General features: G+C 39.7%; 2 protein-coding genes and 1 pseudogene across 8 annotated transcripts in view; 1 reads left to right on the forward strand and 2 right to left on the reverse strand.

Annotated features, from left to right (window-relative positions):
- Positions 1–18,750, reverse strand: part of VWA2 (von Willebrand factor A domain containing 2) — a 60,725-nt gene extending 41,975 nt beyond the window's left edge. The window contains exon 1 of the mRNA XM_070754007.1: positions 18,456–18,750. The gene's annotated coding sequence lies outside the window, so the exon portion shown is untranslated. The remainder of the gene's footprint in view (positions 1–18,455) is intronic.
- LOC139168426 (1-acyl-sn-glycerol-3-phosphate acyltransferase epsilon pseudogene) lies at positions 828–2,103 on the forward strand (annotated as a pseudogene).
- A 2,192-nt stretch (positions 18,751–20,942) lies between the features above and the next one.
- The window catches only part of TDRD1 (tudor domain containing 1), a 60,810-nt gene continuing 56,013 nt past the window's right edge, over positions 20,943–25,739 (reverse strand). For all 7 annotated transcript variants that reach the window (XM_070752667.1, XM_070752664.1, XM_070752666.1 and 4 more), the window contains 4 exons: positions 25,441–25,608; positions 24,613–24,822; positions 23,555–23,601; positions 20,943–22,883 (listed from right to left, as the gene is read on the reverse strand). In XM_070752667.1, the coding sequence (XP_070608768.1) occupies positions 22,791–22,883; positions 23,555–23,601; positions 24,613–24,822; positions 25,441–25,608 (518 nt within the window). In that variant the 3' untranslated portion in view covers positions 20,943–22,790. The remainder of the gene's footprint in view (positions 22,884–23,554; positions 23,602–24,612; positions 24,823–25,440; positions 25,609–25,739) is intronic.

Raw genomic sequence — 25,739 nt, forward strand, 5'->3', positions numbered from 1 at the left:
TTCTGCCTCTTGTGCCAACAATACTTGATCAGTGAATCAATGACATGTTGTCAATGGGCACATTTGAAGGCAAAACATAGTGTGTATGTAAATTCAGATTTAAATTACTTCAGTCTTTAAAGGAGAAGTTTGAAAAAAGATCACTGTCAGTCGTACTCTTGAGGCTAGTTGTGGAATTTCTTTATTCATTGCTAAATCTGGGGAGGAAAAATCATACTACAGGGAAGGATTTAATTAAACCATCAATATCAACATTTCTTAAAACACTTCTGGAAAAAGATGGTAAAGATGTGAAAGCCATGCCATTCAGTAACAATACTGTTAGCAGAAGAATAAATGAAATGTGTGGTGATATTAAAACACAATGTTGAAAAGCTGAAATCAAAAAAATTATTAGTACTAATTAATTAATTATTTAATTAATTAGACTTATATGTCGCCTAATCCCATTGCACTCAGGGCGGCTGAGTATCAATGGATGAATCAAGTCTAAGAGACAATGAGGCTTATTGTTAACCTATGCAAAATATATTAATAAAAGTGAATTTGCTGAAGAAATGTTATTCTGCAAATCATGAAAGACCACCACAACAGCTGCTGAGATAATAAATTAAAAATTACTTAGATGTCAATAATATATCAATGGAAAACATAATATCTTGTGCTGCAGATAGTGCTCCTGTTATGGTGGGCAAGAAAAATGGCTGCTTAAAATTGATGAAAGATGGGAATTCATAAATGCTTCTTGTGTACTGTGTTATTCATAGAGAGAACTTAGTGTCCAAAAATATTTCTCCTGTTCTTAATGAGGTAATAAAATGTGAAAAGTAGGCGGAGGCGCTTGAGCGCAGCGGCGGCCGGCGAGGGGAGCAGACGAGCCAAGAGCTCCGGGCGGAGGAGAGAAAATGCTGCTGTCGGTGTTGCTGCACACTTACTCCGTGTGCTACGTGGTGCCCGCCGCCGTGCTCCTAGGCACCGCGCCTACCTACATCCTGGCCTGGGGGGCCTGGCGGCTGCTTTCGGCCCTTCTGCCCGGCCGTTTTTACCACCAGGTGGACGACCGGCTCTACACCATCTACCAGAGCATGGTGCTCTTCTTCTTCGAGAACTACACCGGCGTGCAGATAATTCTGTATGGTGATTTGCCAAAAAATAAAGAGAATGTGGTATTTATATCAAATCATCAAACTACAGTTGATTGGATTATAGCAGATATGTTGGCCATGAGGCAAAATGTGCTTGGACATCTTCGATATGTTTTGAAAGATGGATTAAAATGGCTTCCTTTGTACGGGTGGTATTTTTCTCAGCATGGTGGAGTGTATGTGAACCGAAGTGCCAGATTTAATGAAAAGAAAATGAGGAACAAGTTGAATATCCAGATGAAAACCAAAGCCCCAATGTACCTTGTGATTTTTCCAGAAGGAACACGTTACAATCCAGAGCGGCCCAAAATCATTGCTGATAGTCAGGCATATGCTGATAAGGAAGGTCTCACAGTACTGAAACATGTCCTTACTCCACGGGTGAAGGCTACTTATGTTGCTATTGATTCAATGAAGAGCTACTTAGATGCAGTTTATGATATTACAATAGCCTACGAAGGTACTATATAGACCATAAAGGACAAAGGAAAGTGTCACCAACCATGACTGATTTTCTTTGTAAAGCGTGTCCAAGAATTCATATCAATATTGAACGAATTGAACTAAAAGATATTCCAGAAGAACAAATGTTTATGAAAAGATGGCTTCATGACCGTTTTGAAATCAAGGACAAATTGCTAATAGAATTTTATGATGCAAAAGATTCTAAAAGAAGAAATAGGTTCCCTGGGAAAAGTGTTCATTCCAAATTAAGTCTCCAGAAAACATTGCCATCCTTACTGTTTTTAAGCGGCTTGACTGTCAGCATGTTACTGACAGAGTCTGGAAGGAAACTTTACCTAAACACATGGATATATGGGAGCTTATTTGGCTGTCTCTGGGTCAGTATTACAGGATAAAAACTGCACTTTCATTCTTTTCTCTCTTGCTTTGCACATCACATCAAATTCTTTCCTAAATTTATATTAAAATTTTAAATAAAGTCTTATCAATTAAATGTTGTATCAACAAAAAATAATTTAAAAAAAATGTATCAATGCATCAATGCTATTGAAACTAATAACAAATGTGACCGTCCCTTCAATCAATTTTGTGAAGATAAAAATGCAGACCATGTGAGACTTGTACAGTACTTCACACTGAGGCTAGGTGGCTCTCAAAGGGAAATTGTTTGAAAAGGTTCATGAAACTACAGTATTTGATGTTCTTAGCAACTCTTAAAGTGACAAATCTGAAATGAAGCACTTGCTAACTATTGATAGTAAAGTATTTGTAAATTATTTAGTAGATACCTTTGAAAAACTGAATATGTTGAATAAACAACAAATAACTCAAGGAACAAATAAAATTCTTTTTGATGCAAAGGTGAAGATATTTGGCTTCATTACATTTATAAAGTTATGTTAAAAACATATTTCTGACAAAAAAAATTGACGTTTCATTGGCTAAAAAAGTGTGAGGTGACTGATGCCACTGTACTTGTCATTGTGGATCATCTAAAAATATTGGTCTCTGATTTGAAAGAAACATTTTCTCATTTAAAACAAATTAATTTTCCAATATGGGTACTGCAGCCAGTGCTGGTGGATCTATCTGATGTTTCAATGCAGTACAGTAGTCCCTTGCTATACCGCGCTTCACCTACTGCGGCTTCACTTCATCGCGGGTTTCTGAGAAAGTCGATCGGCAGATTTAAACAGCCCGCCGAACTCGATCGAGAGGTTTTTTAAAAAAGAAAATCTAAAATTGTAAATACTGTATTTAAATACTGTATCTAAAATAAATACTGTGTGGGAAGGGTTTATAAACACTTAAAACAATGAAAACTTACCAAACAATTACAATATAAATACTTAAATACAGTGATCCCTCGAGTATCGCGGGGGTTATGTTCCAAGACCCCTCGCGATACTCGATTTTTCGCAATATAGTGGTGCGGAAGTAAAAACACCATCTGCGCATGCATGCCCTTTTTCCATGGCCGCGCATGCGCAGATGGTGGAGTTTGCGTGGGCGGCAGGGAAGACCCAGGGAAGGTTTCTTCGGCCGCCCAGCAGCTGATCTGCTCGGCAGCGCGGCAGCAGCGAGGAGCCGAAGATCGGGGTTTCCCCGCAGCCCACGCAAAGGGGAAACCCCGATCTTCGGCTCCTCGCTGCTGCCGCGCTGCCGAGCAGATCAGCTGCTGGGCGGCCGAAAAAACCTTCCCTGGGTCTTCCCCGCCGCCCACGCAAAGGGGAAACCCCGATCTTCGGCTCCTCGCTGCTGCCCCGCTGCCGAGCAGATCAGCTGCTGGCCGGCCGATGAAACCTTCCCTGGGTCTTCCCCGCCGCCCATGCAAAGGGGAAATCCCGATCTTCGGCTCCTCGCTGCTGCCCGCCCGCCGCTCGCCCGCCCGCTGCCCGCCGCTCTAGAGCAAGAGGGGGAGAGATAGAGAAAGAGAGAGAAGGAAAGAAAGAGATGAGAGAGGGAGGAAGAGAGTGTGAGAGAGGAAGAAGCAAGATAGAGAAAGAGAGAGAGAAAGAAAGATGAGAAAGGAAGAGAGTGACATCATCGGGTGGGAAAAACCGCGGTATAGCAAAAAAACCGTGGAGTATTTTTTAATTAATTTTTTTGAAAAATCGCGATACAGCGTTTCGCGAAGATCGAGATCGCGAAAATCGAGGGATCACTGTAAGTACTATCAGTCGATAAATTCCCCATCGCGGGTTTCACCTATCGCGGCCAGGTCTGGAACGTAACACCAGCGATAGGTGAGGGACTACTGTACCAAAAAGAACTCTCGGAAATGCGAAATGATGAATCACTTAAAATTTTATTCAATATAAAAGGAGCGATGGCATGGCTTTGTGATGAGAGAGAAACTAAATACCCAAATTCAATCTACGTTGCAAAAAAATTGCTGTTACCATTCCAATCTTCATATTTAGCTGAATGTGGCTTTAGTGTTGTAAATGATTTGTTACTGAAAACTGTTTTTTCATATCCTTCATATTATTATTCATATTATTATTTTTTAAGTTCCTCAGTACTTCTACTGATTTTCATTCTTTTATTTTTCTCTTGAAAGGATGCCCTATTCTTTGAAACCTTGTTTAAACCAAGCTAATGGCCTTTTAGGCTTCCTATGCATGAGTAGGAGTTGATTTTTTGAATAGTAAGAATGATATATCCCAGGAGGGTTATCAGGATTTTAGAGAAGCTTAGGTAGGGCATGGCCAAAAAAAGTTTGGAAACAACTGTTCTAAGCAGATAAAAGACACATACGCGTACATAAAAAACACTTTTCAAGCCTATCCCTTTTCTGCAACTCAGGAAAAGCTAAGGAAGATCATAGTAGATTTTTGCTGCCCAATCACCTCCATCAGCCAGCTTAGTTCAGTGGTCTGCATAATAGCCCTCAAAGTTAAAGTCCAGAGTTAAAGTATTTTGCCTATGAAAAGAACCAGTTTCTCTTAGCAGAGCCCCCTGCCCACTGCCAGTTGCATCCGGTGCTGCAGAATTAAATTCAGGTTCTTATGCACTGCTGGATTAAAAGTATCTGCTGGTGCTGCTTTCAAAGTTTACACATTTATATTTGCACAGGAGGTGGTCTGCAGGAAGGAATGTGAAAAATTCTTCATTCCCCAACACAATATATAATCGCAGTCGGTGTTAGTGGGGGGTCAGAGGTCGGCTCCGAGGTCTCTCTCTTGTGGGGTGCCTCAGGGGTCGGTCCTCTCCCCCCTGCTATTTAATATCTACATGAAACCGCTGGGTGAGATCATCCAAGGACATGGGGTGAGGTATCATCAATATGCTGATGATACCCAGCTTTACATCTCCACCCCATGTCCAGTCAACGAAGCGGTGGAAGTGATGTGCGGGTGCCTGGAGGCTGTTGGGGCCTGGATGGGTGTCAACAGACTCAAACTCAACCCGGATAAGACGGAGTGGCTGTGGGTTCTGCCTCCCAAGGACAATCCCATCTGTCCGTCCATTACCCTGGGGGGGGATTATTGACCCCCTCAGAGGGGATCCGCAACTTGGGCGTCCTCCTCGATCCACAGCTCACATTAGAGAACCATCTTTCAGCTGTGGCGAGGGGGGCGTTTGCCCAGGTTCGCCTGGTGCACCAGTTGCGGCCCTATCTGGACCGGGACTCATTGCTCACAGTCACTCACGCCCTCATCACCTCGAGGTTCGACTACTGTAATGCTCTCTACATGGGGCTACCTTTGAAAAGTGTTCAGAAACTTCAGATCGTGCAGAATGCAGCTGCGAGAGCAGTCATGGGCTTACCTAGGTATGCCCATATTTCACCATCACTCCGCAGTCTGCATTGGCTGCCGATCAATTTCCGGTCACAATTCAAAGTGTTGGTTATGATCTTTAAAGCCCTTCATGGCACTGGACCAGAATATCTCCGAGACCGCCTCCTGCCGCACGAATCCCAGCGACCGATTAGGTCCCACAGAGTGGGCCTTCTCCGGGTCCCATCAACTAAACAATGTCGGTTGGTGGGCCCCAGGGGAAGAGCCTTCTCTGTGGCAGCACCGGCTCTCTGGAACCAACTCCCCCCAGAGATTAGAACTGCCCCTACACTTCCTGCCTTCCGTAAACTCCTTAAAACCCACCTTTGCCGTCAGGCATGGGGGAATTGAAACACCTCCCCCGGGCATGTTCAATTTATACATGGTATGCTTGTGTGTGTGTCTGTTAGTATATGTGGCTCTTTTAAATCTTTAAATATTTTAAAGTTAATTGGATTATTTTTGATTTGTTCTATCTTGTTGTGAGCCGCCCCGAGTCTTCGGAGAGGGGCGGCATACAAATCTAAATAATAAATAAATAAATAAATAAATAAAATATATAAACTGTTGCTTGAAGAACAAAGGTACTTATCTTGAGTTATGTGAGGGAAAAAGATTTATAGCTCACAATTTAGCACAGCTACTACACACAAATATTACTGAAGTTAAGCCCCTGTCCTCAAATGCACCGAAGTGAAACTTTCATCTTCCTAGCAGCTGAAAAGGCTCAGCATCATGAGATTTATAGTCTAACCCGTGTGTGTGTGTGGTGTGTGTGTGGTGTGTGTGTGTGTAGGGGGGGGGAGGTACAAGATTAGGGAAGGAAGTTATAGTCTCATCAAAAGTAGAGTTTACAGCAACTTTCTATTAACCATTCTATTTACATTGCGTCATTAATTGCTTTTGGATTGCTTAAAAACTTCCAGTGTTGGGGCATTCTCAACTTTTGGAGGCGAGCCACTCTACTGGTTAATTGTTCTGATGGTCAGGAAATTCTGACTTCTACTCTCCAAAGCACCTGAGGGTAGAACAAGAAGCAATGGGTGGAAACTAAACAAGGAGAGAAGTAACTTAGAATTAAGGTGAAATTTCCTGACAGTCAGAACAATTAATCAGTGGAACAGCTTGCCTCCAGAAGTTGTGAATACCCCAACGCTGGAAGTTTTAAAGAAGATGTTGGATAACCATCTGTCGGAAGTACTGTAGGGTTTCTTGCCTAAGCAGGGGGTTGGACTAGAACAGTGTTTTTCAACCAGTGTACCGTGGCACACTAGTGTGCCGTGAGACATGGTCAGGTGTGCCGCGAAGCTTAGAGAGAGAGAGAAAACAAGAGAGAGAGAAAGAGAGAAAGAGAAAGAAAGCAAGAGAGAGAAAAAGAAAGAGAATGAGAGAGAAAGAAAGCAAGAGAGAGAGCAAGAGAGAGAGAGAGAGAAAGAAAGAAAGAAAGAAAGAAAGAGAGAAAGAGAAAAAGAGAGGGAGGGAAGGTGGGAGAGAGAAAGACATAGAGGGAGGGAGGGAGAGAGAAAGAGAGCAAAAAAGAGAAAAGAAGGAAGAGAAAAAGAAAGTGGGATGGAGAGAGAGAGAAAAAAAGAGGAAGGGAGAGAAAGAGGGAGGGAGAGAGAAATAGAGCGAAAGGGAGGAAGAGGGAGAGAGAGAATTTTTTTGTCCAAACTTTTTTTAGCCCACCCCTCAATGTGCCCCATGGTTTAGTAAATCTAAAAAATGTGCTGCGGCTCAAAAAAGGTTGAAAATCACTGGACTAGAAGACCTCAAAGGTCCCTTTCAACTCTGTTGTTGTTATTATTATTATAACTGACAAGCAATATACACTTGTAATTGAATAAATAATCTATCTACTCACATTACGTGCATTTGTCCCAGAGGTTTTAAGAAATACTTTCTTTTCTTCCCATAATAGTATTGATGGTGAAGCGACTATAAAGGAGCATCATAGTATGACATAAGGTTATAATGAAGTACTGTCACATTATGGCTTGACAGTGCAGCTCTTGCTTCTAACAGTATCAGATGGTATTCTCTTTGCAATGTCTCTTTATGTCTTTGTAAGAGATACATATAGGTCATAATTAAATCTGTTAAATTTGTTATATTTTGCAAACTAAAAACAAAAGAGTCCGATTTTTTCATAATTTTTTCATAAAAAGGACTGGCACTGGCTCCATAATTCACCATACAAAAAGCAGCGAGCAGCTGTTCTGTAAAAGGTTGTGCTGTGATGTTAGCTACTGTATTACCGATCTCAAGAGAACACATTTTTCTAAAGTGGGCAGCCGTGCACAAAGACCTGTTTAAATATAATCCTGGTAATCTATGGAAGTCTCTATATGTATATCTCTACAGTCTCCCTGATACAAGCACTGGCATTGTATCAGGAGTGAAATTCAGTAGGTTCTGAACAACAGGTAGCAGATATTTTGAGTAATTTGGAGAATTGGTAAATACCACCTCTGGCTGACCCGAGTGGGATGGGAATGGAGATTTTGCAGTATCCTTCCCCTGCCACGCCTACCAAGCCACGCCCACAGAACTGGCAGGGGAAAGTTTTGAATTTCACTTCTGCATTGTATTGATGAAGCGACTATAAAGTACCATCACAGTATGACATAAGATTATAATGAAGTACTGTCACATTATGCTTGACAGTGCAGCTTCTTACGGTATCACATGGTATTCTTTGCAATGTCTCTTTATGTCTTCGTAAGAGATACATATAGGTCATAATTAAATCTGTTAAATTTGTTATATTTTGCAAACTAAAAACAAAAGAGCCCAATTTTTTCATAATTTCCTCCCCATATATTTCCATACCATGTACTCAGGCAGTGTTCAGTGGCCATTAATTTGATTAATTAAAGAATTAAATTAATTGATGAAGTATAAATAGTTTTTAAAAAATTGATTCGTGTTTCCTTATTTATAGCTCATGGATCTGTGAAGAAAGTGAACACTACGCTGTACAATTTGAATGAAATGTTATCCTTGACAGCATCTGGCTCCTACGTTTGCCCAATGAGCCATTGCTGAGCTAATTATGGGAATCATTAACAAAAATCCTGGATTTTTTTAATCCCATGAAAATATGGCACTTGGTTGGAAAGATCCATTAGTAATTATATAGTGGGCAGATTTCTGTTTCCCCTGCAGAAGGTCTGTGGACACAGCATCTGTGCCATAGCAAAAATCCTGAATTTTTTTACCAGAGTTAAAGAGTTATAGGTGGCCTGTTGTTGCACACTGTACAATCTGAGAATCAGCCTGAGGTCACGTATTATTGCTTTTTAAATATATGAGTAACTTATAAACCCATTCTTGTTGCTCTAAATAGCAGTGACATTTTCTAATAAGCCTGCCTTTATCTAGCTGGCAAGCACCCAAGTTTATTCTAGCAAAAACTTTCCATTTCCATTTAAATTGTGCATGGAAACTATCATCTTGTGACCAAGAAATAAAGCTGCTATGATTCAGAGGTGAAAGAGAGGATAATAGAGGATAATAGTTTGGAATTGGGTGCTATGCCATTTATTATACCCCGCCATCAATATTCATTTTTTGCTTTTAAAATATGGAGGAAGAGGATAAGAAAAAAAATGAAAAACTAAGACAGCTCCAAAATATCAACTGCAGTGAAGAACAAAAATCTGGTGAATATACAGTACTGCATATGCCAGTGATGGGCAACCTTTTGAGCTTGGTGTGTCAAAATTCGCCAAAGAACCGAGCATAACTTGGGTGGTGTGTCACCTTGAGAAAAAAACACTCTCACTCTCTCTCACTCTCTTCCTTCCTCTCTCCTCTCTCACTCTTTCTTTCTTGCTCTCTCTCACTCTCTCTCTTCCTTCCTATCTTCTCTCTCTATCTCTTTCTCTCTCTCCCCTTTCCTTTCTTTCCTTCTCTCTTCCTTCCACTTTTTTCTTTCTCTTCCTTCCTTCCTTCCCCTCTTCTCCTCCCTCTCCCTCTCTTTCTCCCTCTCTCACTTTATATTTATCTCTTCCTTCCTCTCTTCCTTCCTTTCTCTCTCTCTCTTGTTCACTTTTCTCTCCCTTCCTTCCCTCCCTCCCTCCTTCTTTCCTCACTTCTTTCCCTCCCTCGCTTTTCCTTCTTTCTCTCCACCTCTCTGGCGGGCAGCCAGCTTTGCTGACCGGCACAAGGCTCAAGCCAGCTGCCCAGGAAAGCCCTGTGCCGGCCAGGAAAGCCGGCTTTCCGGGAAAGCAGCGCGCTTTTCATATGCGCTGCTTTTCTGCTGCAACTCTTTCCTGGGCAGGGGGGGGGGCGACCCCCCAAACTGGTCAGATTCAAGAAAAAGCTTATCAAGGGGGGCAGGGGGTTGTAAAAATCTAGTTACGAGCCGCCAAAGGAGGAAGCAAACAGCGCGACGTCCACACAGTTCTTTTTTCGGACTCTCTTTTTTGCGAGCCCGGCATGATTTTAATAACCCCTCATCCTTTACGTTTAAACCGGTAAGGGTTTACCTTAGCACTGTCTCCTGTAACAGCTATAAGAGGAAACGGCAATTAAGTTATTCCGCCCTCCCCGATGCGATCGACCCAAGGGGAGGGACACCGCGCACTGTTCGTGGAGGGAAAGAAGCGAAGGAGGGGAGGGGAGGTTGGAGTAGATTTCCTGGCGAAGCGATATTTGTTTACAGGATGAGCAGTTTAATGTAAGCAAAGTAGGACCCCCAGGTAAATAGCCCTGGGAGTGAAATTAAAATTGCAACCGGCACAATTTTTTTAAAATCGGTGCAAAACAAAATTAAGGGGAGAGGAAAAATAATAATAATAATTGCGCTTGCTGTACCTGCTTGCAGTCGGTGGGAAATTGGAAAGCGGGGAGATTTGCATCTTGGCCACTCCCTAAAGCTCTCCTTTTCTTGGCGGCCGCGTGTCACCGAAAATGGCTACGCGTGTCAGTGCTGACACGCGTGTCATAGGTTCGCCATCACTGGTATATGCTTTTTAAAAGATACTATATTTTCATTCTTTATTTTCTAATTACATTTGGAAATTACATAGTTTTAAAGAATGCTTTCCATGAGAAAGTCAATTTGATCTCAACATGAAACTATTGTTTTGATTCTGAAAGTATGAAAATAAATGTTTTATTCTTAGCTATTTCAAGACATGTACAGAAGTTCTGACTATACCAAATATTATGACTGTTTGGGGTTTTTTTTAAATTGCACCTGGGCTGTTTTTGTTTCAAACTCTCCCCATTCCAGCCAGTACAGCAGCAGAGAAAAATTACCTTCCTGTGGATTAGAAAAGGTAAGGTCAGGGCCATGGCCAAGTCACCATGGGCAATAATTCAATGCCATGAGACAATTCAATACTGTATTAATCTTTTCATTGAGTTAATTATTCATGAAAATTATTGGAACTCGTGTATTTCTGGACTGACTTTTCTTATTTTCTTATTGGCAACTGTTCCATGAAAATCATTTAAGTTTTGTATTTGTTGAATTGTCCTTAGACAAGTTGTCCCATTCTGGAAAAGGTGATGGCGGTATGTAGGGTTCAGGAAAAGGAAACAATTAAGCATTGGCCCAACAGAAGAAGGCTGCTTTCAACTGTATGCTTGCCCCTTACCTGGTTACTAATGCTTTTTAAACAGGTGCTCGCCCAGGTTCGCCTGGTGCATCAGTTGCGACCCTATTTGGACCGGGGGGCCCTGCTCACAGTCACTCATGCCCTCATCACCTCGAGGCTCGACTACTGTAACGCTCTCTACATGGGGCTACCTTTGAAAAGTGTTCGGAAACTTCAGATCGTGCAGAATGCAGCTGCGAGAGCAATCATGGGCTTCTCTAAATATGCCCATGTCACACCAACACTCCGCAGTCTGCATTGGTTGCCGATCAGTTTCCGGTCACAATTCAAAGTGTTGGTTATGACCTTTAAAGCCCTTCATGGCACTGGACTAGAATATCTCCGAGACCGCTTTCTGCCGCACGAATCCCAGCGGCCAGTTAGGTCCCACAGAGTGGGTCTTCTCCAGGTCCCGTCAACTAAACAATGTCGCTTGGCGGGACCCAGGGCAAGAGCCTTCTCTGTGGTGGCCCCGGCCCTCTGGAACCAACTCCCCCCAGAGATTAGAATTGCCCCCACCCTCCTTGCCTTTCGTAAGCTACTTAAAACCCACCTCTGCCGCCAGGCATGGGGGAATTAAGATTTCTTCTCCCCCTATGCCGTTACAATGGTATGCATGGTATGTTTGTATGTGTGTTTGGTTTTGTATATTAAGGGGTTTTAATTTGCTTTTAGTATTGGATTATTATTGTATACTGTCTATGATTGCTGTTAGCCGCCCCGAATTTTCGGAGAGGGGCGGCATATAAATCCAATAAAACTTGAAACTTGAAATAATAATAATATTGCTATGAGGAATTTAGGATTAATAAGGTAGATTGGTGGGATACATGGGTATTTTCTTGTCTTCCATTTTAAGGCAAAGGAACACATACACTTACTTTACACAGAAGTTGTAGGTGAAGTTGGATAAAACTCAAGAATTCTAGCACAACATTGATTTGTCTTGTCAAACCTCATTAAAAGTTTCTAATTTTAATGTTCATGTATTAATGCAATTAAGGAGCACAGATAGCTTTTCCCCTTGTCTTGTCTTTCTTTCTTTTTTTTTGGTAAAGAGTAAGTCACCTGATTTGCAAGTAAGAATAAACAATGTAATTAAAATTCACTAATTGAAAGGAATGCAAGAGTTTAGCCACCCTCTTTGAACTGCAATCTGCTGAAGAACTTCCCGTAATTTAGAAACCTTATTTAAGGAAATTCTAAGAAAGTCTATCTGTTATTTAAGCTGATGGATGCCTTGATGGGTTTTTGTGGGTTTTTTTGGAAATGCTAATACAAAGACAATTTTCATTTAGTAAATTGTGTTCATTTTATTTCTTATGCTGATTTATTTTCATATTTTCAGAAATGTTTTTAAAATTATGCTCTGGGCCTTTTGTTAGTTTGGGTTTTTTGTTTTTTGCATTTTGGGGGTTAGGTTGCATTTTGGGGGTTAGGTTCAATGTGGTGTCTATCCTACCTATTGTTGTGGTCTTGGAATGTAAACAAAGAAATAGCAACTGATAGCAAGATCATTGTTTCCTGCATTTTAAGCATAGTATTAAGCAGTGGGCTCAGACCTGGCTAAATGGTACATTGTATGGGCATGGATTATGGCACACTGATGAAATTACACAGGTAATATCGGTAACAGTTATACACCATGTTCCTTATTAAGAACAATTACAAATCAATATGCACCATGTCAATTTCACAAAAAGTCTAATATACTGGCTTTTCCATGGATTCGTCTTAATGATTGGCTATGAACTGACACAACATATCAAAGACGAGCATAGGAAATCCAACTTGACTAGTCTCTGTTTTGTCTTGGCCCAGCACCAATCAGAAATAAAGAACTACACATGCTGTTCAAACTTTGATCATAGCCCAAGTCTATTGGTAAAGTAAACCATGCAATTCACTGGTTAATGCTAAGGAATTTCATACTGACAGTCTCTCTCTCTCTCTCTTTATCTCTCTCTGTCTCTCTCTCTCTCATGGTTCAGTAAAACTTCGCAAAGCATAACACAGGCAGGAATGAAAAGGATTTTAACACAGAAAGTCCCCTCAGCTTTGATTCCCCAGCAGCCATGATGAGGAATGTTGTTTGCAATGCCCACTTCCCCTTAGGAAGTCCCTTATATACTGGCAAGGTGTGGCCAAGTGTCCCATAGATCTATTAACACCAAGAGCCCCTTTTTTCATATACTGTATTCCTGCCTAGACCACATTCTCCTGATTCTTGCATTTAATATGGGGTCCTCCTATAATTTCCCATCATTCTCCGACTCACTCAATACCATAACTGGGGGTGCTACCGTCTCTGGTGGTTTCCCAGTCTCTTACTCCCCTTCACTTTCACTCTCGGACTCAGATGGCAAGAACTCTGACCTGTGATGCCAGCACTCATCCGTCTCTTGGTCCTTGAAATCTGTGACCAACTGACCCAGACGTGGACCACTCACAACAGTCTCCTCTGCTAAAGTTTATTCTTCTGTTCAATCAAACCTCTTTTACAAACAAGTGAGATACTTACATAATGTAAGGGTCTTCAAATTGTGAAGAGCACTAACTTTAGCATGCTTCAACATTTTCTCCCACAGTAATTTTGGGAGACTAATCCAAGAGAGTTTTGCTATGAGCTAAGATTGTATCCTTGCAGAGGAGCCTTTGAAATTACAGCTCATGTCCTGTTATACTGTGCCCTTTAAAAGGATCCAAACATTTGTCTTGTAACTCCTTACTTGGTAAAACAACTGCAAAATTCTGATCTCTTTTAAGTAATTATCTTTTAGGTAATTATCAAATCAGTACAATTCACTCTCCTTGAAGAATCTCTATTTTGGTATGCTACTTATAAAATTGGATATTTTGATCACCCATACAATTATAATACTTTTAACTCTGTTCAGTTTTTACTTTATTTTTAAAAAATATGCTTCTATCTATCATTCTGGTCTGTGGCCATTATAAAATTCTATTCCAGTCTATTTTTCTATGGTTGATATATTCAAAACATTTCATTTTGACAAAACAGGTAATGCTTAGACATTTTTAAATTTGTTCTGATGGTACATATCATCTTGCAGAACATTTCAGCAGAACATTTTGACAAGGCTGTTTGAGTTCTGAATATGTATATATGTTCTCTACTTCCCGTCTATCCCTCTAAAGCATTCATTTAAAACAATTCTATTGAGAAGGTACCACATTTTGAAAAGATCAGTATTTATAACGCACATTTAAATTGGAATGATATAATGAAACCATATCAACATTTTAATTAGCATAAATAGCACACTAGTTTAGGTCATATGTAATATTAAGTAATAAAATGATATGTTTGGATTTTATCACTTTAATGTGTCTCTTTTAAAATGCTGACTTTGTAGATCATGCTAAGACATAATATGATCTTATCCAGTTTTAGATAATCTAATGATATCCTTTTAGTCATATTAAAACATAATTTATGTCTTATCATAGCTTATTATCTGAGTCTAATCTTATTGTGTTCTAGTTAATAAACCATGGTTAAAATAAGCTAACTGAATGTCTGAATCCAACTATAGGAGCATGTTTCTGAAATAGTAACAGACATTATGAAAATAGAAATGCTGAAGAATAATAAAAGCAAGGACAGATTCATATAACCATGCATGTAACAATCCATCCACAGATTGATGTCCTTTATTTGCTCTCTCTTGAATGCAATGTAGTTAAATAACCCATTGGATTTATACAGCTGTTAACACACTAGCAAACCAGATTCATGCAAACCCACTTTAAAGAATTCAGATCTTTCTGTTAAAATGGGCTCTATAGTGCCAAAATGATCAATTATTGGTATGCAATTACTCTTTGAAATAAGATGACACCCGTATATTTGACAACAGTAATGGAACCTCTTACTGTGCAAAGCTGTCATAATTTGCTAGTAAAGAATAACTAATAGGTTAATACATGGATGTCAAACTCACAGCCCACAGCCTGAATGCGTCACATGCTGGCCATGCTCACCTCCCGGTTTAGTGAAGGAGGGAAGAGTCTCCATACGTCATGTGACAATGACATGACGATGTGAGTTTGACATCCTTGGGTTAGTATTATGCATTAATGGGCTTAGAATAAATAAATAATTGTTAAAATATACCACTTACCATAATGTGTAGTCCCATTTATTCTTGCATGACTTATCTTTAAATGGATTATTCTAGAATCAGCTATTTAATATTTAAAATATGGTTCAGGCCAAATGCAAACAGAAAATGTTCTTAAAGATGAAATGCTAGCAATTAAAATGTACTAATACAGTGGAACCCCGACATAAGAGCTGCTCTACTTACGAGCAACTCGAGATAAGAGCTGGGAGGGGAGAGATATTTTTGTTCTACTTACAAGCCCAAATTCGAGATACGAGCGCCAAGGAGCTGTCTCCTGAAGCCGAACGCTAACTTCCGCGTTCGGCTTCAGGAGACAGCTGCGAAGCGGCGCGCGTGTTTTAAAAGGTTGCAGCCGGCCTGGGGGGCTCGGGGGGTGCTTGCAGCCGGCCTGGGGGGCTTGCCAGCACCCCCCCGAGCCCCCCAGGCCGGCTGCAACCTTTTAAAACACGCGCGCGGCTTCGCAGCTGTCTCCTGAAGCTGAACGCGGAAGTTAGCTCTTTTTCTTTCTCTCTTTTACCTTCCCTTCCTCTATTTCTTCTTTTCTTTCTCCTTCCCACCTTCTTCCCTCCCTCCCTCCCTTCACTCATTCCTCTCTTACTCTCCCCTTTCATAAGTTTCCTTGCTTCCTTCCTCTGTTCCTGTCCCTTCCCTCTTTCCTTCCTTCCTTCCCACCCTCCGTCCATTCATTCACCCATTCCTCTCTTGATCGCTTAAAGCCGGTCCCTGGTGCAAAAAGGGTTGGGGACCTCTGTCCTACAGGATTGGGTGGCAGAGAAGTTGAACATATGTAAATTTAAAAGTTTAAGAAAGTTTACAAGTTAAGTGAAAGAAACTTCATTATTCATTTATATGTACATGTACATTTCTTCATTAAAAACTTGTCTTTCTGCATAATTTAGACTAACTTTGTGAGTTTTTTGAGGGCTGGAACCAATTAAAATTATTTACATTAATTCCTATGGGGAAAAGTCGTTCGAGATAAGAGCTGCTCGACTTAAGAGCCCAGGTCCGGAACGAATTAAACTCGTATCTCGAGGTACCACTGTATTTCTTTACCTAGTAAATTATGGCAACAGAAAGGTGGGAAGAATTGCAGAAAAACGTTAGAGGCTAACAACTGGAATTTAGCATTGACATTTCACATGTAAGAAAGGGTAACTGAAAAATAAAAGCCTCTTCTGGTTTCATCTCACCTATTAAAATAAAGCAATGAATTAACTATTGAATAGATAAACCTGTTCTCTTTCACCTTTACATAAGGACAGGTGTTAGAATTAGTTAGTTTGGCATATGAAGAGCTTAATAGTATATTTTTACTACAGATCTCAAATAGCCCTATGGAAAATACAGTATATGAGATTCTTCTTCATTCTGCTACCTACAGTCCCCGAGCCTGAAATGTACAGCTGTGAATTTACCTATAGCTCCTGGCTAAGACTAAGACATTGTAAAAAAAATATGGTCAGATTATAATTTTCTTCTACAATTGTTAAATAAGTAGTTACACAATAACTCCACTATGCTTAATTTCACTTAGTTTGAAATTTAAATGATACAGTATAACATTTTAGTTGTCCATCTTGATCCCAAGCACTATCTCCCAAGGTACCCATTCTAGCCTACCATTCAAAAGTCAGTTATGATCCATAGTCCAAGAAGTTGCACATCTTTGCTTGAAATGAAGTGATTTAAGATTAATCTGATGGGTACATCAGCCATCTATTCTAACATTCTCTTTTCCACAAAGCTTTTTATTTTTGTCTAATATTTCAGACCTGGTTTGATTCAACAAGAAAAGTTGCCTAGGTTGCTTCGGGCTGTATTAGGAAACTTTAGCAAAGCAGATGAATTCACATAAGTGATAAGATCAGGTAAGGATTACATGTATGGTAAGCATCTGTTTCATTAAGGTCTGAAGCATATACAGTAGATCTCTCTTTCTTTGGTAGCTGGCACAGTTCCCCTAACATGCAATAGAGAAGGACACAGCTATTTGTCCAATGTGCTTCCCAGAGAGGAAACTAGGACAGTGCTCAAGTCACAACTGAATGTAAACAAATCCTCTCCAACTTTTGAATTGCTGGCACAAAAAAGAAACTTGGAAATCACTTGCAAGTTGTTATTGCCATTTGTATATACAATATTGTGCTTTTGATCTGAAAGGAACAGTGTTCGAAAACAGTTCTCAAAAATATGTGGCTAGTTGGTATGTCTGCTTATTTAGGAAGAAAGGCAAAAGTCACAATTGGTTAATACTCAAAACAAAAACCTAAGTTCTCTCAAATTCTCTCTATGCTGAACAGTCTACACACGAATATCTTATATATGTACATACACATATAAATTACAAGGGCAGAATATAAAACATGTTGTAATTGGCACCACAACTAGACTTTAAGTTCAAACATAATCCCCCATTTTTCTCACTTTTTGTTTAACATGTAGTCTGAAAAAGACTTCTAGTCGAAAAAACATATTTTACAATATTAGGAACTTTTAGCAAGGTTCATATGGAAAAAAAATATATTTGTCATGTGATCTGGACAGCTAATGTGCAACAAGGTTCAGGTTATAACTATTCCAGTCATAAGAGTTAAAAGAACAAAATTGAGTTTGGGGTCAGGGTGGGGAGAGAAGGCTAAAATTCTTTTTTTCCAAAATTAGCAAACAGTTGACATGCAATTCATTTAGGTCACCAACAAACATAAGTGCTTTTCAACCTGATGAACAGGACTACAACTCCCACACTAAATTGAGAATGATGGGGTGTGTGGTCTAATACTCCTGGGATTGTGGGGTTATGGAACCTTGTACCAGGTACTTGCTTCCAAAGTATTACACAATGCACTTTCCAGAATTAAAATGCAAGGATGCCAAATTCGTTTAATAACAGTGCTGTTTAATTCAGACCCTCTGCGTTTAATTCAAAGCCAGCTTTCCCGAATATTGGAAATATGGATAGCGAGAGGAAGTAAAGAAAATGATTTCTTCGTCATCGCTACTCGTACTTCCAAAACGAGCCCCCGGAAAGCGTTTTGATTCCTAATCGGATTACCGTAAAATCTACTACATGTCTCCCTCCCCAAATCCCTCAATCCCGCTGATCTCTACGCTACACCGAGGCGTAGAGAGAGCGAGGTGGGGCGTTCTCCCAATTCTAGAAGGCTGTTTTAAGCCTACGCGCAAAGCCTCCCTTCTTCGGATCTGCACGATCCCCCGCGCAGCCACTTTTCGGCTCTCGAACTTTCATCCGGCGTTGGGTTGTTGTTTGGCAAGGACCAACCGATGAAACAGGCTAAAACTTACCTGCGCCCTGTTTCTCGAAACTCATTGGCTGAAGGTAAAGCACATCAGACATGCAAAGTAAACTCGCCGGGGGTAGTGGTGGTGATGAAGCGAAGCGCTGGCCACACTTAGCATCAGGTTTCCCCTTACACCGACCCCCCTCTGCTTTCTTTTCTGTAAACAAGGGAGCGCTGTGCTCCGAACTACGTTTACTTGCCGCAGTAAAAGAGTACGGGACAGGTGGTTATACTCTCCCGCCAGCCACACTGAAAACTGCTGCTGTATTTTCTTCTGCAGAACTCTAAAACTCCCCCCCCCCCAGCCTCGGATCAGGAAACTGCAGCAAAGATAACTGTCTGCACAAACTTGCACCAAAGCGCAGATGATTTTGCACCGGAGCCAGAGGGGTGTTTCCGTTTCTCTTTCCAAGGGCCCGTTGGATCATGTTGGACAAGCAGAGTAGGTGGGAAGGAATACGCCTCCGCCTAATAGGAAAGGCGGCAAGTGCCAAGGGAATTCGGGAGTCGGCACTAGAGGTGTGTATACCTTTAAAGTGTGGAATGCAGGGCAGCAACTGATTACACACTGGGGTCAATGAGACAGGCAATATCTCCAGCTTTCCCTCTTTTAGCCAAGTGAGTGTTTCTTTTCTAGGTGAAGTTGTGGCATGTTTTTCCTGGTGCATCTTGTTTTAATGGCTACTGAAATCCTCAAGACACAGTGGCTTATTTTATACATCCACTTCACTATTTTCCTGCACATAATGACTATTATGTATCCCGCATATATGTTGACTCAATTCATACAAAACTACGTGGGGCTACCTCTGAAGAGTGTTCGGAAACTGCTCATGTCTCTCCAATACTTTGCAGTCTGCATTGGCTGCCAATTGGTTTCTAGACTCAATTCAAAGTGTTGCCTATGACCTACCGGACCAGATTACTTGCGGGACCACCTCCTGCCACATGAATCCCAGCAACCAGTTAGGTCCCATAGAGTTGACCTTCTCCAAGTCCTGTCAACTTACTAGACAATGTCCCTGGCACTCTGGAACCAGTTCTCCCCAGAAATTCATACTGCCCCCACCCTCACCTTTCATAAGGGTCTTAAGACTCATTCATGTCACCAGGCTTGGGCCGATTAGATCTTGGCCCCTGGCCAAGGAATGATTGTATGGTTGTTATATGAATGGGTGTGATTGGTTTTAATATAGCTAGGATTTTTAAAATAGTAAACAACACAAGAGCACGCAGCAGATTCAAACTTAATATTAACCGTTCCAAACTTGACTGTAAAAAATATGACTTCAGCAATCGAGTTGTCGAAGCGTGGAACTCATTACCTGACTCAGTAGTGTCAACCCCTAACCCCCAACATTTTTCCCTTAGTCTATCCACGATTGACCTCTTCAGGCTCCTAAGGTCAGTAAGGGGTGTGTATAAATGCACTAGTGTGCCTTCCGTCCCGTTCAATTCTCTCTCCTTTATCTTTTTTCCTTTCATATATATTCTCTATTTTTATACCTTTTCTTCTATCCTTTTCTTTATATATATTACTACTTGTCTATTCTCTTCAATGTGTATTGGACAAAATAAATAAATAAAATATATAGGAATTTTAAAATAGTTATGTAATTTTTAATTTAATTGGATTTTCATTGTAACTTGCTGTTTTTTATATGTTGTAAGCGCCCCGAGTCTTCGGAGAGGAGCGGCATAGAAATCCAATTAATAAATACATTTCCTGAGCTGTGGTTCCAGTAGAAATTAATTGATCAAGCAATTAAGTTGGGGAAGTTTTGTACTTCCAGAATTGCAAGATTTTCTAAATGTAAATCTTATGTTTAGCTCATCTAGTAGTATTTCCTGTCTGGTTTACGTGCAAGGACTGACACAAGTCTTTCAAGTCTGAAAGTACAAAATTCCCCACCTCCACTTCAACTGCTTGATCCCTTAGGATGGCTCTTCTGAAGTGTCTTTCTCTGACCATTAAGCCACAGATGAGAAGCATAAAGTTCCTATTGCTTACGTTTCCTAGGCATCTCTTCTCCTTTTCCCAAGATCATTCCCACATGGCATCACAGAAACTGAAATCTTAACCAACCCCAACTGTATTTGAGCATACACCAGAAAAATATGAGACAAGCAACAGAGTAGTGAGCCATCTGCAATATGCAGCGAAACACGTCATCTCTTAAATTGTAAAATATGATAGAGGAAATGTATGATCAGTGATTATTGTCTTGATAAGCAAAAATGGGCCCTCATTTTAATGATCTGGTTCCTGAGAATTCTGAATCAGTTTTAATGGCTCAAAATATTTTGCTGCAGTTTAAAATATTTTATCTGCAGATCAAGGACTGAGATTTTTTAGCAGCATTCATATCAATCTGATGGGAATTTCTCTCAATAGCAAGAGGAGTCTACAAGTAGTCCTTATTTACTGACTGTCTTGTTCAGCGACCGTTCAGTGTTATGGTGATGAAAACATAACTTTATGACCAATCCATGAATTCACAACATTTGCAACTTATTTATTTATTCAATTTTTATGCTGCCCTTCTCCTTAGACTCAGGGCAGCTTACAACATGTTAGCAATAGCACTTTTTTAACAGAGCTAGGTTATTGCCCCCACAATCCGGGTCCTCATTAGAAAGCAAAGAAAAAAATTAAAAAATTTAAGCACTTTTAGTCAAAACATTTGAGGCATGAGTTCACGTTTTATGCTGTATCGTACTGCACTGCTGAAATAACCTGAGTCCAGTTCTTTGCTTGAATCAGTGGTAAAAATGCTTAATACTTTTTGTCTTCCTCGTCTCAAGATCTATCTAACACCATCAATTTAATTGCTGCAACCTACATTCAGGAAGAAAGGGCAATGTGGACATATCTATTGTCAGTAAATGAATTTTCTTAAAGATCATTATTTATTTGGGAAATTTTATTGCGGCCTACTCGCTCACGGCAACTTACAGGAAATAAAACCATAACATAAAAGAAATAAAAATAATAAAATAACTCCCCCCTCAACATTCATACTAGCCATTTAATAGAGTGGCTTCATCCCATTCTGTTCCCCAGGTCTGCTGGCAGAATCCTGTCTTCAGTCTTCTGAAAGAGTATTAGAGTGGGGACCAGTCTAATTTCCAGAGGGAGGATGTTCCAGAGGGAGGGAGCCACCACAGAGAAGGCTCTTCTGGGTCCTAGTATATGTCTAGGAAAATCTCCTGTAATGTTTGTTATTTTTGTCAGAGTGTTGCTTCACATGTTCAGCTTAAGATTCAAATGACTTTATCTCAGTATCCACATTCAGTTAGATATTTGAAGAACTGCCTTTTTAATAGACTAAATGAAGCACGTAAATTTGCATGAAATTTAATATCTTTGTAAATGATATTTAACAGACATCCAGGAATGATTAAAAAAACTATTAAGTGTTAAATTAAGTGTTGACTGCAGAAGAGATTTTGAATTTTGGAGACTGGTTTTATTAGAATCTGATAAAATTGTATTAAAATTGTAATTGTTTTCAGCTCTAGATCTGTAGCTGAACATGTAAATACTTTTGGAAGCAGGAGGCAGGGCTGCAGGTATCCTTAGGCCTTTGAAGAGAGGCTTTAATTTATGCCTCATAAAAATCCAGGGGTTCTTCCTGGGGAACACTATACGATTATTGCAAAACACAAATTATAGACATATAATAATGGACAGTTAACCATTTTTCCCTATCCCAATTAAGTCTATTTGATTCCTAATCAGAATGCCTGAAGTTTATGTCAATACTCTACCTAAGACTGGGGATAAATGTAGATAATGGTTTTGAGAAGCCACTTGACTTATATGGAGAAAGTTTATTTACTATTTATTTGGTAACTTGCCAGTCAATTATATTTTCAGCCTTGATCTGGCTTAATTATTGCTTTAATACGGATTATATAGTGTTTTTATCCTGCATACATTTTAATTCTGCACATATCTGTTCCAAGAAATACAGCAATATTTGAATATCATGAACTTTAGGGACCCAATTACATGGTTCTAGGTCAGGTGTATCAAACTCATGGTGTGGCGTATCGCAACTTTTTTCCCTTTCACTAAACCGAGAGTGGGCATGATCAGCATGTGACACACTTGACCTGCGGGCATCTGAAAAACGTATGGCATTCAAAACATACTTGCTTCTAAATTATACCAGTTATTTCATGTCATCCCTTGACAGAAAAACTAGTTTTACAATTTGGGGCTTCAAAAAATCAGCAACTTAAATTTCAATATAACATTAAAACAAAATGCATTAACTTTTAGTATTATTTTTACAATATTTGATATATTACACTATATGATCTATACATAATTTTATTTTTCCAAAGGCTTTATAATGTCAGGATGTTTATATTCACCAAAGCGATCTTTCAGAAGAAAATAAAGAATCTGTTCAAGTTTTGCAACCTATAATATAGAAGAAAACCAGAAATTATAATGGAATTAATTGTCTTGTCCTCAAGCTAGATTTTCAGTTAAATTACTGCAAACAGAAAGCACCACTAGGCATTCTAGTTCAGGTTGTATTTTCCTAATGCTGCAATTTATATACTCTACGTATTCAACAAATAATGTGCCTCAATAATAGAACACATATTTTCTAATTATTAGTTTTGAAGCTTCTTACACTTACTTTTGTTAATTTCATACTAGTATCCTTTTTATGTTAAAATAAAGCTAACACTCCTGAAATATAGAAATATATATGAAAAATAACTTTACATTCACAGCCTTTTCTTTGGGAAACACTCCTTTAATCCATCCTCTTTATTACCTTTACAGTCAATTATTCAAATATACTGAGAGCCTTAAGATAATTGAAATTTCTAGTGTAGTTTCAGGAACAAATTAGTTTTATTTGGGTAGATAATATCAACTATGCAGCGACCTCTAAAATTCCTGTTTTTATTAATATTTTTTACTATGCAAGTTTTACATTTGAAAATACTGATTAATTTTTTTGTTCAGTAAAGATATTTTTACAAATAAGCGTTTGTAAATGATCCAGAAATGGATCATTTCTGTGTAAACAATTTGTACTTAATAATCAAGAGAACTAATTTCAAATTGAAACTTACTTGTTTTTTCAATTCTATACAGCAGCAATCTGTTGTCTTCGAACATTCTGAATGAAGAAAAAATGCATTTAAATATTTATTCCACTAATGAGAAACCAAAGTGAAAATTGAGATGCAAATTCTAGTACTTGCTACCAATTTTTGTTTAGCTATACAGTAGTACCTCGTGATATGAACCCCTTGTCTTACGAACTTTTTGAGATACGAACCCACCTCTTCTTATGAACTTTTTTCGCCTTACGAACCCGCTGCTGCGGACGCCGAACCTGGAAGTTCGGCCAAAGTTCAGATTCGGGTTCGTAAGGCCACCGAGAAGTGCCGCCCCCTGGCTGTCACCTTTTGAAACAGCTGCGGAGCTGTCGGCCGGTCGGGAGCCTCAAATGGAGGTGGGGAATCCCAATAGGGAATTCCATGGGCGGAGCTTTGACATCACAGAGATGTCCTTCCTGGCCGGACGAAACGTGGACTCCAGGAAGGATGTCTTCGTGACGTCAAAGCTCCGCCCATCGAATTCCCTATTGGGATTCCCCACATCCGTTTGAGCCTCCCGACTAGCCGACAGCTCTGCGGCTCTTCTGGCAAGGTGACAGCCGGGCGGCGGCGCTTCTCGGCACTCTCCCGAACCCGAACGCCGAACCCGAACTTTTGCCGAACTTCCAGGTTCGGCGTTCGGGAGAACAGCAAGAAGCCCCCGGGCTGTTTCAAAAGGTGACAGCCGGGCAGCAGGTTCTCGGCGCCTCCCGAACCCGAACTTTTACCGAACTTTTCAGGTTCGGCATTCGGGAGAACGCGGAGAAGTGCCCAGCTGTTTCAAAAGGTGACAGCCAGGCAGCGGCGCGCAGTGGAGTGCCGTTTTTGTGATTTTTTTTCCTTGCACGCATTAATCCATTTTACATTGTTTCCTATGGGAAACATTGTTTCGTCTTACGAACTTTTCGCCTTACGAACCTTCTCCTGGAACCAATTAAGTTCGTAAGACGAGGTATCACTGTACTATATATTTCAGAAAGCCTATATATTGCAGATAAATATGCAGGTATTTGTTTGGAAGTACTTACGATTCCCATTATTGCTATGTTTTGCCAGGTTTTCAATTATTAACTGTTCTGCTATATCCATAACACGATTTTCACTGATTTTTTGCACAATTACTGGATAAATATTTTGAGTAACTTCTTTCACTGTAATTATTACACGTGTATTCATTAAGAGACTTTTCAGCTTCTCTATTGCTGATATGGACCACTTTCCATCCAGTCCCACAATACCTGGAATCGAGAGAAACTACAAATAAATGAAGGTTTCAAAAGTCCAAACAGATTTAGTTTCAGTCAACTTTATTCAGAATGGTAATGTTAGAATCATTTATAGTGCTCAACTTTATATTCGGCACCTATTAGATAAAGCTGTCTTTTTAGTACCCCCCTCTCCCCATATCGATACACTTCACTGAATCTCTGACAAATCAAATATATATGTTGCACAGTTTAAGGACTTAACTAAGACAAAAAAGGAAAGATAAAGCTTGTTCAACCAAGGAAGTGAACTCCTCCCAAATCATCAATTTTAAAAATGATTTTATGCTGACAATATGTCATTAATACAATTCCACATGCATAACTGCATTTGTAGCACAAATTTCATCTGAATCTCTAATTTTATTAATTATGAAAAACTTAGTGGCATGCCCTCTGGCATGTTTCTCTTTGTATTAAACATCTAGTCTTTTTTCTGTGGTTATCCAAAATTAGCAAAGAAAAAAGAGCAACTCACTATGGTTAGTAATTTATTAGATATGATGCTATGCAGACATGACTATATAAATCAAGAGTGGAATTAAAATAAAATATTTATGGTTTGACAAACTGAAGTGGTTGGTTTGTTACCTGCTAAGGAACATTTAAGTATTTGAAATGGTAATTGTAAATAGCGGGCAGTTATAGGCCGAATTTGAGAGAAAGGCAACATTTCCACATTTCCATAATCAGCATATACTACTTTGACTTCAGATACATTTATTCCCAAAACAAGAGCACGGTACCATTTATCATCACCTAAAATGGTGGGTAGGGGAAAAAAAAAATCAAGATCAGAAGGTCATAATTATTGCAAACTAATCAACTGCATGATTCTAAATGCTGAGGTTTTCCTTAATTACTGAGAAAATTGCATCTACTCAAATTAA

This window comes from Erythrolamprus reginae, chromosome 5 (assembly GCF_031021105.1).
Source record: "Erythrolamprus reginae isolate rEryReg1 chromosome 5, rEryReg1.hap1, whole genome shotgun sequence".
NCBI lineage: Eukaryota > Metazoa > Chordata > Lepidosauria > Squamata > Dipsadidae > Erythrolamprus > Erythrolamprus reginae.